Below are 15,457 nucleotides of genomic sequence, written 5' to 3' on the forward strand. Positions count from 1 at the left end.
TGCAGTGCATCCTCGAGACTGAGGATTTCATGGATAGTACGTTTCAGAAGGTGGTCACCCCGCAGCTTAAGAATGTGTAGGCAGAGAGGAAGTGGGTAACTACCAGACAGAAAAGGAGTACTAGGCAGGTAGTGCAGGAATCCCTTAAGTCCATCTCGTTCTCCAACCAGTATTCTGTTCTGAGTACTGGTGGGTGCGATGGTTCCTCTGGGGAGGGCAGCCAGAGCCAAGTACATGTCACCACGGGTGGCTCGGCTGCACAGGGAGGGGGGAGGAAGAAGAATGGAAGAGCTTTAGTGGTAGGGGATTCAATAGTCAGCGGAGCAGACAGGTGTTTCTGTGGCCATAGACGAGACTCCAGGATGGTATGTTGCCTCTCTGATGACAGGGTCAAGGATGTCACCGAGCGGTGCGGGGAATTCTGGGAGGAGAGGAAGAACAGCCAGAGTCGTGGTCCATATCGGTACCAATGACATAGGTAGAAAGAAGGATGAGGTCCTGCAGGCAGAGTTTAGGGAGCTAGGAGAGAGATTTAAAAGCAGGACCTAAAGGTAGTAATCTCCGGATTATTCCGTGTGCCACGTGAGTACAGAAATAAGAGGATAGAGAAGATGAATGCGTGGCTGGAGAGATGGTGCAGGCGGGAGAGCTTTAGATTCTTGAGGTATTAGGACCGTTTCTGGGGGAGGTGGGACCTGTACAAGTTGGACGAGTTGCACCTCAACAGAGCCGGGACCGCGCGGGAGGTTTTGCTAGTGCTGTTGGGGAGGGTTTAAACAAGCTTGGCTGGGGGATGGGAACCGGAGAATAGATTCAGTGTGGAAATAAACAAAGCTGGAATTGGGCAGTAGAGAAGTAGAAGTAGAAAGTGAATTTGGAAGACAGAGGAAACAGAGTAGACAGAAAGCTGGAAAATAGACAACAGTGGAGTTTGGCAATACTAAATGGTATGTACTTCAATGCAAGGAGTATAGGAAATAAGGCAGATAAGCCAAGAGCACAGATTAACACTTGGGAGTACGATATTATAACTATTACTGAGACATGGCTGAAAGAAGGGCAGGCATGGCAGCTCAACATTCCTGGTTACAGAGTTTTCTGATGACATAGAGAGGGGGGTAAAAAGGAGTGGGGTTTTGTAGTATTGATTAAAGAAACAATTACAACTGTGTGAGGGATGATATGTTAGAGGGGTCATCGAACAAGGCCATATGAATTGAATTAAAGAACAAAAAAGAGGCGATCGCATTGCTGGGAGTGTACTATAGACCCCCCAAGCAGTCAGAGAAATAGAAGAACAAATATGTGGGCAAATTGCTACAAAGTGCAAAAACTATAGAGCCATAATAGTGGGGGATTTCAACTACCCTAATATTAACTGGGAAAAAAGTAGTGTGAATGGCAGATTGTGCGGAATTCCTAAAATGCATTTAGGAGAACTTCTTTAGCCAGTATGTAACCAAGCACAATAAGGGAGGGAGCAGTTCTGGACTTGGTTTTGGGGAATGAAGAGGGGTAGGTGGAAGGGGTATCAGTGGGAGAGCATTTTGGTGCTAGTGATCACAATTCAGTAAGATTTAGGGTAGTTATGGTAAAGGACAAAGAGGGAACCAGAAATAAAAGATCTCAATTGGGGTAAAGCCAGTTTTGCTGAGCCAAAGTGGAATGGAAATGGTTACTTGATGGTATATCAGTGTCAGAGCACTCAAGGAGGCGATCCTGAGGGTACAAAGCAAGTATGTACCCTTAAAAAAAGGGTGGGGCTAACAAACCTAGAGTCCCTTGGATGTCAAGGGACATACAGGGTAAGATAAAGAAAAAAAGGGTAGCTTATGATTTATACCGGGAACGCAACACTGTAAAAATTCAAGAGAAGTGCAGGGGTACAATTAAAAAATATATCAGGAAAGCAAATGGAGAGCATGAAAGAATGTTGGCGTAAAATCAGGGAAATCCCAAAGATGTTTTATAAATACATTAAGAGCAATAGGATAACAAGAGAAAGAGTGAGCCTGATTAGAGACTATAAATTAAATCTGTGTGTGGAGGCAGAAGACGTGGGTAGGATTCTTAATGAATACTTTGCATCTGTTTTCACAGAGAGGGGCGATGCAGACTTTGCAATGAGGGAGGAGGAGTGTGAAATATAAGACGAGATAAACATAGTGAGAGAGGAAGTATTAAGGAGCTTAGCAGCTTTGAAAGTGGATAAATCGCCAGGCACAGATGAAATGTATCCCAGGCTGTTAAGAGAAGCAAAAGAGTAAATACCAGAGGCTCTGACCATCATTTTCCAATCCTCTCTGGCTACAGGTGCGGTGCCAGAGGACTGGAGGACTGCTAATGCTGTACTTGTGTTTAAAAAGGGAGAAAGGGATAGACCGAGTAATTACTGACCAGTCAGCCTAACCTCAGTGGTGGGAAAATTATTGGAAAAAGTCCTGAGGGACATGATAAATCTTCATTTGGAAAGACATGGATTAATCAAGGACAGTTAGCATGGATTTGTTAAGGGAAGGTCGTGACTGACTAACTTGATTGAATTTTTTGAGGAGGTAACCAGGAGGGTCGATGAGGGCAGTGTGTATGATGTAGTGTATATGGATTTTAGAAAAGCTTTTGATAAGGTCCCACATGGCAGACAGATCACGAAAGTAAAAGTCCATGGGATCCAGGACAAAATGGCAAGTTGGATCCAAAATTGGCTCGGAGGCAGGAAGCATAGGATAATGGTTGATGGATGTTTTTGTGACTGGAAGGCTGTATGCAGTGGGGTTTTATAGGACTCAGTGCTGGGTCCCTTGCATTTTGTGGTATATATCAATGACTTGGATTTAAATGTTGGGCATATGATTAAGAAGTTTGCAGATGACACTAAAATAGGCTGTTTGGTTGATAATGAAGAAGAAAGCTGTGGACTGCAGGAAGATATCAATGTACTGGTCAAGTGGGCAGAACAGTGGCAAATAGAATTCAATCCAGATAAGTGTGAGGTAATGCATTTGGGGACATCTAACAAGGCAATGGAATACACATTAAATGGTACGACACTGAAAATTGTAGAGGAATAAAGGGACCTTGGAGTGAAGGTCCACAGATCCCTGAAGGTAGCAGGCCAGGTGGTTAAGAAGGCATATGGAATACTTGCCTTTATAAGTCGAGGCATGGAATGCAAGGGCAAGGAGGTTATGCTTGAACTGTATAAAACACTGGCTAGGCCGCAGCAGGAATACTGGGTGCAATTCTGGTCACCACATTACAGGAAAGATGTGATTGCACTGGAAAGGGTGCAGAGGAGATTTACAAGAATGTTGCCTGGACTGGAGAATTTTGGCAATGAGAAAAGATTGGAGATGTTTGCTTTGGAACAGAGGAGGCTAAGGGGAGACCTGATTGAGGTGTATAAAATTACAAGGGGTCTGGATAGAGTGGATAGGAAAGATCTGTTTCCCTTGGCAGTTGGGTCAACAACCAGGGGGTATAGATTTAAAGTAATTGGGGGGAGGTTTAGAGGAGATATGAGGGGAAATGTCTTCACCCAGTGGTGGGGGTCTGGAACTTACTGCTTGAATGAGTGGTAAAGGCAGAAACCCTCACCAAGTGTACATCCAAATATCTTTTAAATGTGAAGTGCTGTAACCTACAGGGCTACAGACCAAGAGCTGGAAAATGGGATTAGGCTGGATAGCTCTTGGTCGGCCAGCGTGGACACAATGGGCTGAAATGGCCTCCTTCCGTGCTGTAAACTTTGATGATTCTATGATTTCTTTATTCCCCATTATAATTTCTCCTGTCATTGCCTGTAAGGGGTCCCTGTTTATTTTAGCTAATATCGTCCTTTTTACATACCTATAGAAGCTTTTTATGTTTTTATGTCTCTCGCTAGTTTACTCTCATTCTATTTTCTCCCCCTTTATCAATTTCTTGGTCATCCTTTGCTGAATTTTAAAATCTTCCCAATCATCAGGCTTAGTACTCTTTTTGGCAACATTATAAGCATCTTCCTTTCATCTAATACTATCTTAAACTCCACATTAGCCATGGTAGGACCACTTTGCCTGTGGGGTTTTTATTCCTTAAAGGAATGTATATTTGTATAAAGAGGATGTTTATATGACTATAAGTGTAATGTATAAAGAAGATGTTTATGATTTTAGTACAAATTGTTAACACAGGAAACCTTCCCACCCCTTGAAATCCAGCAACAGGAATCAAACAGCACTCATCCTCTGACTCCTGTGATTAATCTGAACCTTTAGCAAGTCCCATTAATCTGTAAAAATCCGATCTCTTCGCCAGACAGAACATTCAACAATACGGAATCAATATTATGTCGTGAATGGACTTAATATCGATCCAATTAGTGAGCGACCAGCCCACTCGGGAGTAATAGAGGGAGATACACCCGGGATTGAAGGAGGGAGATACACTCAGGAGAGATAGAGGGAGATAAACTCGGGAGTGATAGAGGGAGATACACTCGGGAGAGATAGAGGGAGATACACCCGGGTGTGATAGAGGGAGATACACTCGGGAGTGATAGAGGGAGATACACCCAGGAGTGATAGAGAGAGATACACCCGGATGCAGAGACTCAATACCATGCTGCAAGGACAGGATTATGTGAGATCGGAGGACAGTGAATGGCAAAATGTGTTCTGGAATAAAATAAATATAAAATAAAGCAAAGCACAACAAAATCGAATCATTTTGAAATGTAAATACACAAACCATTGCACTCCAGGCCATGCTTTTGTGATTCAACCCATTTATAGCAGGTGTATCTGCTAAGTTACGATCATTTCAAAGTTAGCAACCTACTATCAGTGCCAAGGTACATGAATAACCAATTTCATATGGTATAATCCAGCTTATGGACCAATTGCAATGTTTGGAGTATCAGAACACATACATTAAAATATGGCTCATTGATTATTTTTCAAAGCTATACAGAGAATTAAGTTTAGCCACTAAAAGGAAAAGTAAGTGATGAGATATTTCATGACACTCAGATATTCAGACTATTTACTCACCTTGGAGGACAGTCCCTTGTGTTGCATGTAACGCCATGGATGTCTGGTTGAGGCCTGCCCTTACAGTGAGACTTGTCAACCTCAATGCTGTTGTCCTGCAGACACTTTAGCTTTGGAAACTGCAAGCCTTTGTTCCCACATGGTGCTGAGCACGGTTTCAGCTCGCCGATCAGCCACTCATACTCTAACATATAAAGACATGGGAACTGAAATTGTCTCGATAATGCAATATTAATAGAGCCCATCTCAACATTTATCAGAACAAATGAATATTCGTAGTACCTCCTCTAGAATTCTTCACTATGTTCACTTAAAATCAAGTGTTCTTGGGAAATTTTAGATGTTACTCAAATGACAGGGATTTTTTTATTATCATGATATTATTAAAGTAAATAAAAATAGCTTAAACAATTTTGCTTCTGTATTGCTTGTCTCCATTCTCTCTTCTTCCCCACTTTTTATTATATCTTTATCATAGCAATATTAATTTCACATTGTGATATTTTGTACTTTAACTTTTCTGTTACACTTTTCACTGTTCCTAAACCTCCATTGTGAAGCTCCAATCCACAGCTTCAAATATCAATCTCCGATTGGCTGAAAACAAGCCCTAGATGCTGCATTTTCACCCAAATAAAAGTAAGGATGTTGTAGTTTTACATTATTAAAGCAACCAATACAAATATTTGGATGTGTGCACTCCCATTACTTGAAGGGTTCTGTTGTCAGTGCAGTGGGTTCCTCAAAAATTAGTCACCTATTCAGTAGCCACACTGCCAGGCAATGACCATCTCCAACAAGCAAGAGTCTAACCATGTCCCCTTGACATCAATTGCATTACAATTGTCAAATCCCCTACCATCTAAATCCTGGGGGTTACCATTCACCAGAACCTTAACTGGACCAGTCGGATAACTACAGTGGCTACAAGAACATGTCAGAGGCTGGGTATTCTGGGGTGAGGGTTGTCATGTATCCTACATGGCTACTGTTGGTATTATCACAAGGTGTGCCATCAGATGGCACAGCAGTGGGAGACTTGTAGGTTACCTGTACAGGTGTGCTTGGCCTAGTATAAAAGGCAGGCCACCAGGTGTGATCCTCACTTTGGAGTTAGCAAATAAAGGACTAAGGTCAGTACAACACATTGCCTCGTGGAGTCATTACTAGAGTATCTAAGGACACAACAATTGGCGACGAGATTACGAACTTTCACGTGAAAATGGCTACCCTTGGTACATTGCAGCGGTTCGCCGATGGTGATGATTGGGACGCCTTTGTGGAGAGGCTTGAACATTTCTTCACAGCAGATGACCTGGCAAGAGATGACCAGGCCACACTGGCTGATAAGCACAGAGCTATCTTGCTAACCAGTTGTGGGCCCACCGTCTATGGCCTCGTCAGGGATTTGCTGGCACCAGCGAAGACAATGACCAAGACGTACAAGGAGCTTGTAACCTTGATCCATGTGCAACTTAAGCCCAAGGAGAGCATCCTCACAGCCAGACGCCGGTTCTATACCCACCGACGGCCCGAAGGCCAGGAAATCGCGAAGTACGCCGCAGACCTCAGGAGGCTGGCAGCACCATGCGAGTTCGGCACCCACCTCAACGAAGCGCTGCGGGACATTTTTGTCATTGGAATTGGCCATGAGGGCCTTCTTCATAAGCTACTGTCGGCGGATACCACAGTCACATTGCAGAAGGCCATCTCTGTGAGCCAGTCATTCATGACCTCGATCTGCGGCTCTAGGCAGATGTCTCACCCTCAGGACTCAAACCCGGCAAATGCTGTGCACAGAGTGGCATCTTTTAGAGGCTGGACTGTAGAGCATGAACCCTCTTAGGGAAGAGAGAACAGGCCCACGAGTCCCTTAACTCAGAGTCCGCCGAGGGGGGCTAATCGGGTAGCACCATGCTGGCGTTGCGGAGGGAATCACAGGGCTCACCAGTGCCGCTTTAAAGACTATGTATTCAAAGGCTGCAGCACAAAGAGCCCCTCCAGTGAATGTGTAAGAGAAATATGACTCACTGTGTCGATGAAGAGTCTGCAGATGGCAATGAATCCAGTGCGGATTATGAATCGATCGGCAGAGAGGCAGCTCAGCCCCATGGAGAGGTACATAGCATGTTCACCTGCACCACCGAGTATTCCCCACTGAAGATGGAAGTCGAGATAGATGGCGTTCCAGTCTTCATGGAAGTGGACATGGGAGCAAGCCAGTCAGTGATGAATCAAGAAGCCTTTGAGAGGCTATGGGACAATCAAGCTGAACGACCCAAGTTGGTCCTGGTTCAGGCAAAGCTGCACACCTACACTGATGAAAGCATCCCAGTGGTTGGTAGCGTGAATGTAAAGGTACTCCATGATGGCGCGGTGCACAAGTTACCTCTGTGGATTGTTGCAGGTGATGGACCAACGCTACTCGGCAGAAGATGGATGGAGAAGATCCATTGGACGTAGGAAGACTTCATCCTTCCAGCAATCGATGCCCTCTGCGCTCAGAGGCAAAGTAAGCCTTCACCTGAGGGTGGACCCGGCACCAGAGAGCAGACCAGCACAGCACCCAAGACACAGACTGCTCAGTACGACTGCGTGGAGATGATCCAGCTGAGACGTCCCAAACGCACCTTCCAGGCTCCAGTGGCAGGACACCAGAGGAAGAAAATCGGATCGAGAAGCGACTTCCCAGCTTCGGAGGCCGAACCCGGGAAAAAGAGGTCGACATCATGGATGGAGGAAAGATGGCGCCCAAACCACGAGGTGAGGTGCTGAAGAAAAAGATGGCCATGGCCAGATTATGAGGTGCAGCACTGACGGAGCAACACGTGGCACTAAACGGAGAAGCGGATTGGGGTAAAGAAAGCAAAGCTCTCTTAAAGGAGGCCTGCAACCCACCACAATTAAAGGGACAGTTCCACACACTCAAGCAATTGTAAGTCAGAGACAAAATGTGTAATTGATCCTGTAAAATGTGTAATTGATGATCTGAATTGTGCACATGCAACCAGCGAGGAAAAGTCGCGCGATCGCGATTGGACCCACAGTGTGTCCATCATATGTAATGAAAAGTTGTGCGATGCAGGATTTCAACTGCACACAGCCAATGCAGCGGGCAGACACCCATCGGGAGCACACAGGCCCAGTGAGCTACCCAATGCTGTAGCCTGCGTCCCGGGGACCAGAGTTATGTACCATGGAGTGTGGCCACAAGCAGCTGACACACACGAGCTGCAGAGCAAGCGACCTCAGCAGGGCAACGGCACCGGTATCGATACCATGTTCCTGATCGGCTCCACCTCTCAGGCACCAACTGCCACGAGCCTGAAGGAGCAGACTATGCTAAGACGCAGTCCCCAGCCCCATCGCCACCAAGGCCATACTCGTAACCAAAGGGTCACCCGCCATAGTTCCCCCAAAGGGGACCGGGACCAACCAGGATCCCAAACCAAACAACGCCTAGGCCAGCGAGTCAGCAGTCCCCTGTGCACTGCTAGGCGACAGCTCCTCAGGAAGCAGCAGCGACCCAAGGTGCAAAGAAAGGACAGGGAGGTCACAGGCATCTGTGAACTGGCCTGACACTAGGGATCACGGCAACAGCCCCGAGAGTAGGCAACTCGAGCCAACCGGGTTCCCACTGCCAGCACTAGGCACTGAGCCGCAGCCAGACTGCAGGGACACAACTCAGCAGCTCTGGAACTAGTTCATCCTTATGCACCGGTCACCGCATCGATAAGGCATCTCACCAGTCCAATGTACTTATCCCACAACGGAACCACAAATGTAAATCGAACCTGTTTTCCTGAACTTGAATGTACATGAATGTTCGGAGACTCCGCCATAATTGATGTTGGGAGGGGGGGAGAATGGAACACACACAAACAGCAACCACCAGCATGCTACTGCACCAACCAATCACCCAAGATTGAAACGACCTTCCAAGGGTCAACCAGACAGAGTCCACATAGAACTAAGCCCAGAGCACAGTCAATGCAGAGGCGATTTGCACTAAAGGCTCAGGGGGGAGTAATGTCATGTATCCTACATGGTTACTGTTGGTACTATCACAAGGTGTGCCACCAGAGGGCACAGCAGTGAGAGACTTGTAGGTTACCTGTACAGGTGTGCCTGGCCAAGTATAAAGGGCAGGCCACCAGGTGTGATCCTCACTCTGGAGTTAACAAATAAAGGACTAAGGTCACTACAATTCAAGTTCAACACATTGCCTTGTGGAGTCATTACTAGAGCATCTAAGGACACAACAAGGGTCGCACCTCCTGACTCCCCAAAGCCTTTCCACTACCTACAAGGCACAAGTCAGGAGTGTGATGGAATACTCTCCACTTGCCTGGATGAGTGCAGCTCCAACAACACTCAAGAAGCTCGACACCATCCAGGACAAAGCAGCCCGCTTGATCGACACCCCATTCACCACCTTAAACATTCACTCCCTCCACCACTGGCGCACCATGGCTACAGTGTGTACCTTCTGAAGGATACACTGCAGCAACATGCCAAGGATTCTTTTGCAACATCTTCCAGAGGGGAATTATCATTTAAAAAGGAGCATGCAGCACTAAGACCAAACAACTGCACCCTGAATTACTCTGTAAATGTAGTTTTAGTTCATCCAAATATCTCTTCAACTAAAAACTAAAGATTGTGGGGATGGAAAAAGATTCTGGATATCTGGCACTGTTATGAACTGATAATTTTATGAATATATTGGGATCCATTAGTAAAATGACCAGAAGTAATGTTAATCACTAGCAGCTACTAATGAACATTATCAAATTTTATTGTTTGAAGTGAACATTTTCAAAAGCAATGAGAAATTGTGTGGAAGCTTTTGCAGGAAGGCATTATTTTGATGAAGAGCTCCTGATAAAAAATAAAATGTAGGTTGTTTAATTTTAAATCAAATTAGCTTTAATCTAAATCAGCTATATCTGAGACACCTGGACAAGCGACAGGTATTGATCCTGACTATTGGACAGGGCGGTGCTGGGCTTGGAGTCTGAACAAACACTGTAATATCTGGAGTTTATTAATGTATATATAAGTTTAAAAAAAGAATTGTAGCACCAGTGGAAAGATTTAGCTATGAACTGATATCCTGCTCATTTCCTCCAGTTAACGTCCAAAGGCAGAGGACATTGAAGATCAGACCTGACTGTTGCGAGATTAAATAAGCATTAACGAGCCCAGGGCATTAAAACAGTCACAAGGTATGTCACATAAACACATTCAGCGCACCCACTTGTACCACTAACAGGCTTATAAGGCATTTTTGTCTATGATTCACACCACCACAACGTCCAACTTTTAAACGATTGCAGAGTCTTTCCTTCCACTGCCCACTCCATAATTCATTCCAAGTATCATTGCCATTTTTTATGAAGACTTTCCTGACACTGTTCTACATTATGTGTCAACTGTGGCTCAGTGGCTACAAGGGCAGATCTGAGGGAGCGCTGCACTGTCAGAGGAAACATTGCACTGTTGGAGGGGCAGTACTGAGGGAGCCTCCACTGCACTGTCTGAGTGGCAGTACTGAAGGAGCGCTGCACTATTTGAGGGCAAGTACTGAGGGAGTGCTCCACTGTCAAAGGGGCAGTACTGAGGGATGCTGCACTGTTGAAGGGCAATACTGAATGAGCACTTTACTGTTGGAGGGATAGTACTGAGGGAGTGCAAGACTGTCGGAGGGCGTGCTGTACTGTTGGAGGGCAGTACTGAGATAGAAATGCCATCTTTCGGATGAGTTGTTAAATAGATGGCCCCATCTGCCCTCTCAGGTGAATGTAAAAGATCACAAGGCACTACTGGAACTAGAGCAGGGGACATTTCCCCAGTGTCCTGGCCAATATTTATCCTTCAAACAGTGCCACTGAAACAGATTATCTGGTCATTATCACATTACTGTTGGTGGAAATTTGCTGTGATCAAATTTGTTATGTATGCAACACTATGTAACCAGCATTCTACCATCACCAAAGGGCATATCTGTTGGCATCCCGAGGGATCCCAGCATCCCTTGGGAGCACTGTATATAAGCAGGCCTCCCATGCTGTACCTGCACTCTGGAGTTAGAATAAAGAGACTAAGTTCACACTCACTCACGTCGACAGTACTCAGTCACATTGCTTTATTTAAGACATAACAACCGGCGACGAGATAACGAACCATGCAGAGAATGCAGAGAACTGTTGGTACCCTGGAGAAATTCTCAGAAGGGTACAATTGGGAAGCTTTCGTGGAGCGACTCGACCAATACTTCATGGCCAACGAGCTGGAAGGCAGTGTGAATGCTGCCAAATGAAGGGCGATCCTCCTCATCGTCTGCGGGGCAACAACCTATGGGGCAACAATCTTGCTCCGGTGAAACCAACAGCCAAATTGTATGAAGAACTGTGTACGCTGGTCCGGGAGCACCTAAATCCGAAGGAGAGCATTCTGATGGCAGGGTATCCATTTTACACATGCCAATGGTCTGAAGGCCAGGAAGTGGCGAGCGATGTCGCCGAACTAAGGTGCCTTGCAGGACATTGCAAATTCGATGGATTTCTGGAGCAAATGCTAAGAGACTTTTTTGTGCTTGGCATTGGCCATGAGGTTATCCTTCGCAAACTATTGACTGTTGAAACACCGAACCTGAGCAAAGCCATAAGTATAGCCCAGGCATTTATGTCCATCAGCAATAATACCAAACAAATTTTGTAGCATAAAGATGTTTCGGCAAGTACTGTACACAAAGTAATGTCATCTTCAGGCAGGAATGCATATGGTAGAACGTACACGCCTGCAGCTGCATGACCTCAGATGACTCAGAGTCCTCCATCAAGCGTTAATGCGAGGCAATTGACACCTTGTTGGCACTGCAGAGGTGATCATCGAGCCCATCGGGAGTTTCTCTGGGGCAAAGGTGCAGATCCACTTGATTCCCGGTACATGATCCATCCACCACAAGGCACATGCAGTGCCATACATGATGCGAGAGAAAGTGGAGATCGAGCTGGACAGGCTGCAGCGAGAGGGCATCATCGCACCGGTGGAGTTCAACGAGTGGGCCAGTCCGATTGTTCCGGTTCTCAAGGGCGATGGCACGGTCAGAATTTGTGGGGACTATAAAGTAACGATTAACCGTTTTTCGCTGTAGGACCATTACCCGCTACCCAAGGCAGAAGACCTATTTGTGACGCTGGCAGGAAGAAAGATGTTCACCAAGTTGGACCTGACCTCGGCCTACATGACGCAGGAGCTGGCAGAACCTTTGAAAGGCCTCACCTGCATCAACACACAAAAAGATCTGTTCATCTACAATAGATTCCCGTTTGGGATTCGATCGGCCGTGGCTATTTTTCAAAGGAACATAGAGAGTCTGCTAAAGTCGGTTCCGCACACCATGGTTTTCCAGGACGACATATTGATCACAGGTCGGGACACCATCGAACACGAGAAGAACCTGGAAGAGGTTCTAAGTCGGCTAGATCGTGTGGGACTCAGATTGAAATGCTTGAAGTGTGTTTTCCTGGTATCAGAGGTCGAGTTCTTAGGGAGAAGAATTGTGGCAGATGGCATCGAACCCATTGATGCCAAGACGGAAGCCATCAAGAACGCGCCGAGATCACAGAACGTGACGGAGCTGCGGTCGTTCCTGGGACTCCTCAATTATTTTGGTAATTTCCTACCCGGGTTAAGCACCTTGCTAGAACCTCTACACGTGTTGCTACACAAGGGAGATGACTGGGTATGGGAGAAATCACAAGAGACTGCTTTTGAGAAAGCCAGAAATCTGTTACTTCCCAAAAAACTGCATATCCTGTATGATCCTTGTAAACGTTTAGTGCTAGCTTGCGACGCGTCTTCGTACGGGGTCAGGTGTGTGTTACAAGCTAATGAATCAGGAACATTGCAACCGGTTGCTTATGCGTCCAGGAGCTTGTCCAAGGCCGAAAGGGCCTACAGCATGATTAAAAAAAGAAGCTCTGACAGGCGTATACGAGGTAAAAAAAATGCATCAGTATCAGTTTGGGCTTAAGTTCGAATTAGAAACTGACCATAAGCCGCTCATATCGCTATTCTCAGAGAGCAAAGGTATCAATACCAATGCCTCTGCTTGCATCCAAATATGGGTGCTCATGCTATCTGCATATAACTATGTAATTCGCCACAGGCCAGGCACAGAGAACTGCGCTGATGCCCTCAGTCGGCTACCATTACCCACCACCGGGGTGGAAATGGCACAGCCGGCAAACTTGCTCTTAGTGATGGATGCATTTGAAAACGAAATGTCATCTATTACAGCACACCAGATCAGGACCTGGACCAGCCGGACCCTTTACTGTCCCTTATAAAAAACTGTGTCCTCCATGGGAGCTGGTCCAGCGACCCAGTGGAGATGTATGAAGAGATCATGCCGTTCCAGCGGTGTAAAGATGAAATGTCCATACAGGCGGACTGTCTTTTGTGGGGTAATCGCGTGGTTTTGCCCAAGAAAGGCAGGGAAACGTTCATACGCGATCTACACAGCACCCACCCAGGCATAGTAATGATAAAAGCTATAGCCAGATCCCATGTGTGGTGGCCCGGCATCGACTCAGATTTGGAGTCTTGCGTGCGCCAATGCAACACTTGCTCTTAACTGAACAATGCACCCAGGGAGGCACCGCTAAGTTTGTGGTCATGGCCCTCCAAACCGTGGTCTAGGATCCACATTGACTTTGCTGGCCTGTTCTTAGGCAAAATGTTCTTGGTTGTTGTGGATGCTTATTCAAAATGGATTGAGTATGATAATGTCTGTAAGCATGTCCACTGCCACCACCGAAAGCCTACGAGCAATGTTTGCCACACACGGCCTGCCTGATTTCCTTTTCAGCGACAACGGGCCGTGATTCACCAGTGCTGAATTCAAGGAATTCATGACCCGCAATGGGATCAAGCACGTCACACCTGCCCCGTTCAAGCCCACATCCAACGGCCAGGCAGAACAGGCAGTCCAAACCATCAAGCAAAGCTTGAAACGCGTGTCGGAAGGCTCCCTGCAGACCCGCCTGTCCCGAGTCCTACTCGGCTACCGCACTAGACCCCACTTGCTCAGCGGGGTTCCCCCTGCCGAGCTGCTCATGAAAAGGGTGCTCAAAACAAGGCTCTCTCTAGTCCACCATGATCTCCAGGATCATGACGAGGGCAGGCGGCATCAGCAAATCATGTACCATGATCGCGCAAATTTGTCATGTGATATTGAAGTCAATGACCCTGTATTTGTACTCAACTATGGACATGGTCCCAAATGGCTTGCTGGCACTGTCGTAGCCAAAGAAGGGAGTAGAGTGTTTCAGGTCAAACTCGCAAATGGACTAACTTGCAGAAAGCATTTGGACCAAACCAAACTGCAATTCACAGACTGCCACGAGCAACCTGAAGAGGACACCACCAACTTCGACCCTCCGACATACACACAAGTGACAATTGACATCACGGTTGACCACGAAGCTGAACTCACCATCCCCAGCAGCTCAGCAAGGCCAGCTGCGCAGCAGTCCAGCAAAGGCCCAACCAACTCACCTGCACCTGTGTTTGTACCGAGACGATCGACTAGGGAGACAAAAGCCCCAGATCGCCTCACCTTGTAAATAAGTGTACTGTTGACTTTGGGAGGGAGTGATGTTATGTATGCAACACTGTGTAACCAGCATTCTACCTCCACCAGAGGGCGTATCTGTTGGAATCCCAAGGGATCCCAGCATCCCTTGGGAGCACTGTATATAAGCAGGCCTCCCATGCTGTACCAGCACTCTGGAGATGGAATAAAGAGACTAAGGTCTAACTCACTCACATCTACAGTACTCAGTCACATTGCTTTATTTAAGACATAACAAAATTAGCTACTGCATTTCTTACATTACAACAGTGAATACACTTCAGTAAGTACTTACATAGTTTTTACAGCACAGAAACAGGTCATTCGGCCCAACAGGTCTATGCCAGCATCTACCCTCCACACGAGCCTCCTCCCACCCCTAACCATATCAACATATCTGTCTATTCCTTTCTCCTTCATGTGTTTATCTAGCTTCCCCATAAAAGCATCTATGCTATTTGCCTCAACTACTCCATGTGGCAGCTAGTTCCACATTCTAACCACTCTCTGGATAAGGAAGTTTCTCCTGAATTCCCTACTAGATTTAATAGTGACTATCTTAAATTTATGGCTCTTAGTTCTGGTCTGTCCTGCAAGTGGAAACATCTTTGCTACATCTACCCCATCAAACCCTTTCATAATCTTAAAAACCTCGATCAGGTCACCCCTCTATCTTCTCTTTTCTAGAGAAAAGAGCCCCAGTTTGTTCAATCTTTCCTGATAGGTATAACTTCTCAATTCTAGTAAATCTTTGTTGCACCTTCTCCAGTGCGTCTATATC

General features: G+C 46.2%; 1 protein-coding gene across 1 annotated transcript in view; it reads right to left on the minus strand.

The window, feature by feature from the left end:
• The window catches only part of LOC139260510 (ADAMTS-like protein 1), a 456,828-nt gene that overhangs the window by 30,938 nt on the left and 410,433 nt on the right, over window positions 1-15,457 (minus strand). The window contains exon 25 of the mRNA XM_070877021.1: window positions 5,034-5,217. Coding sequence (XP_070733122.1) covers window positions 5,034-5,217 — 184 coding nt within the window. The remainder of the gene's footprint in view (window positions 1-5,033; window positions 5,218-15,457) is intronic.

The sequence above is a fragment of the Pristiophorus japonicus genome, chromosome 1, assembly GCF_044704955.1.
Source record: "Pristiophorus japonicus isolate sPriJap1 chromosome 1, sPriJap1.hap1, whole genome shotgun sequence".
NCBI lineage: Eukaryota > Metazoa > Chordata > Chondrichthyes > Pristiophoridae > Pristiophorus > Pristiophorus japonicus.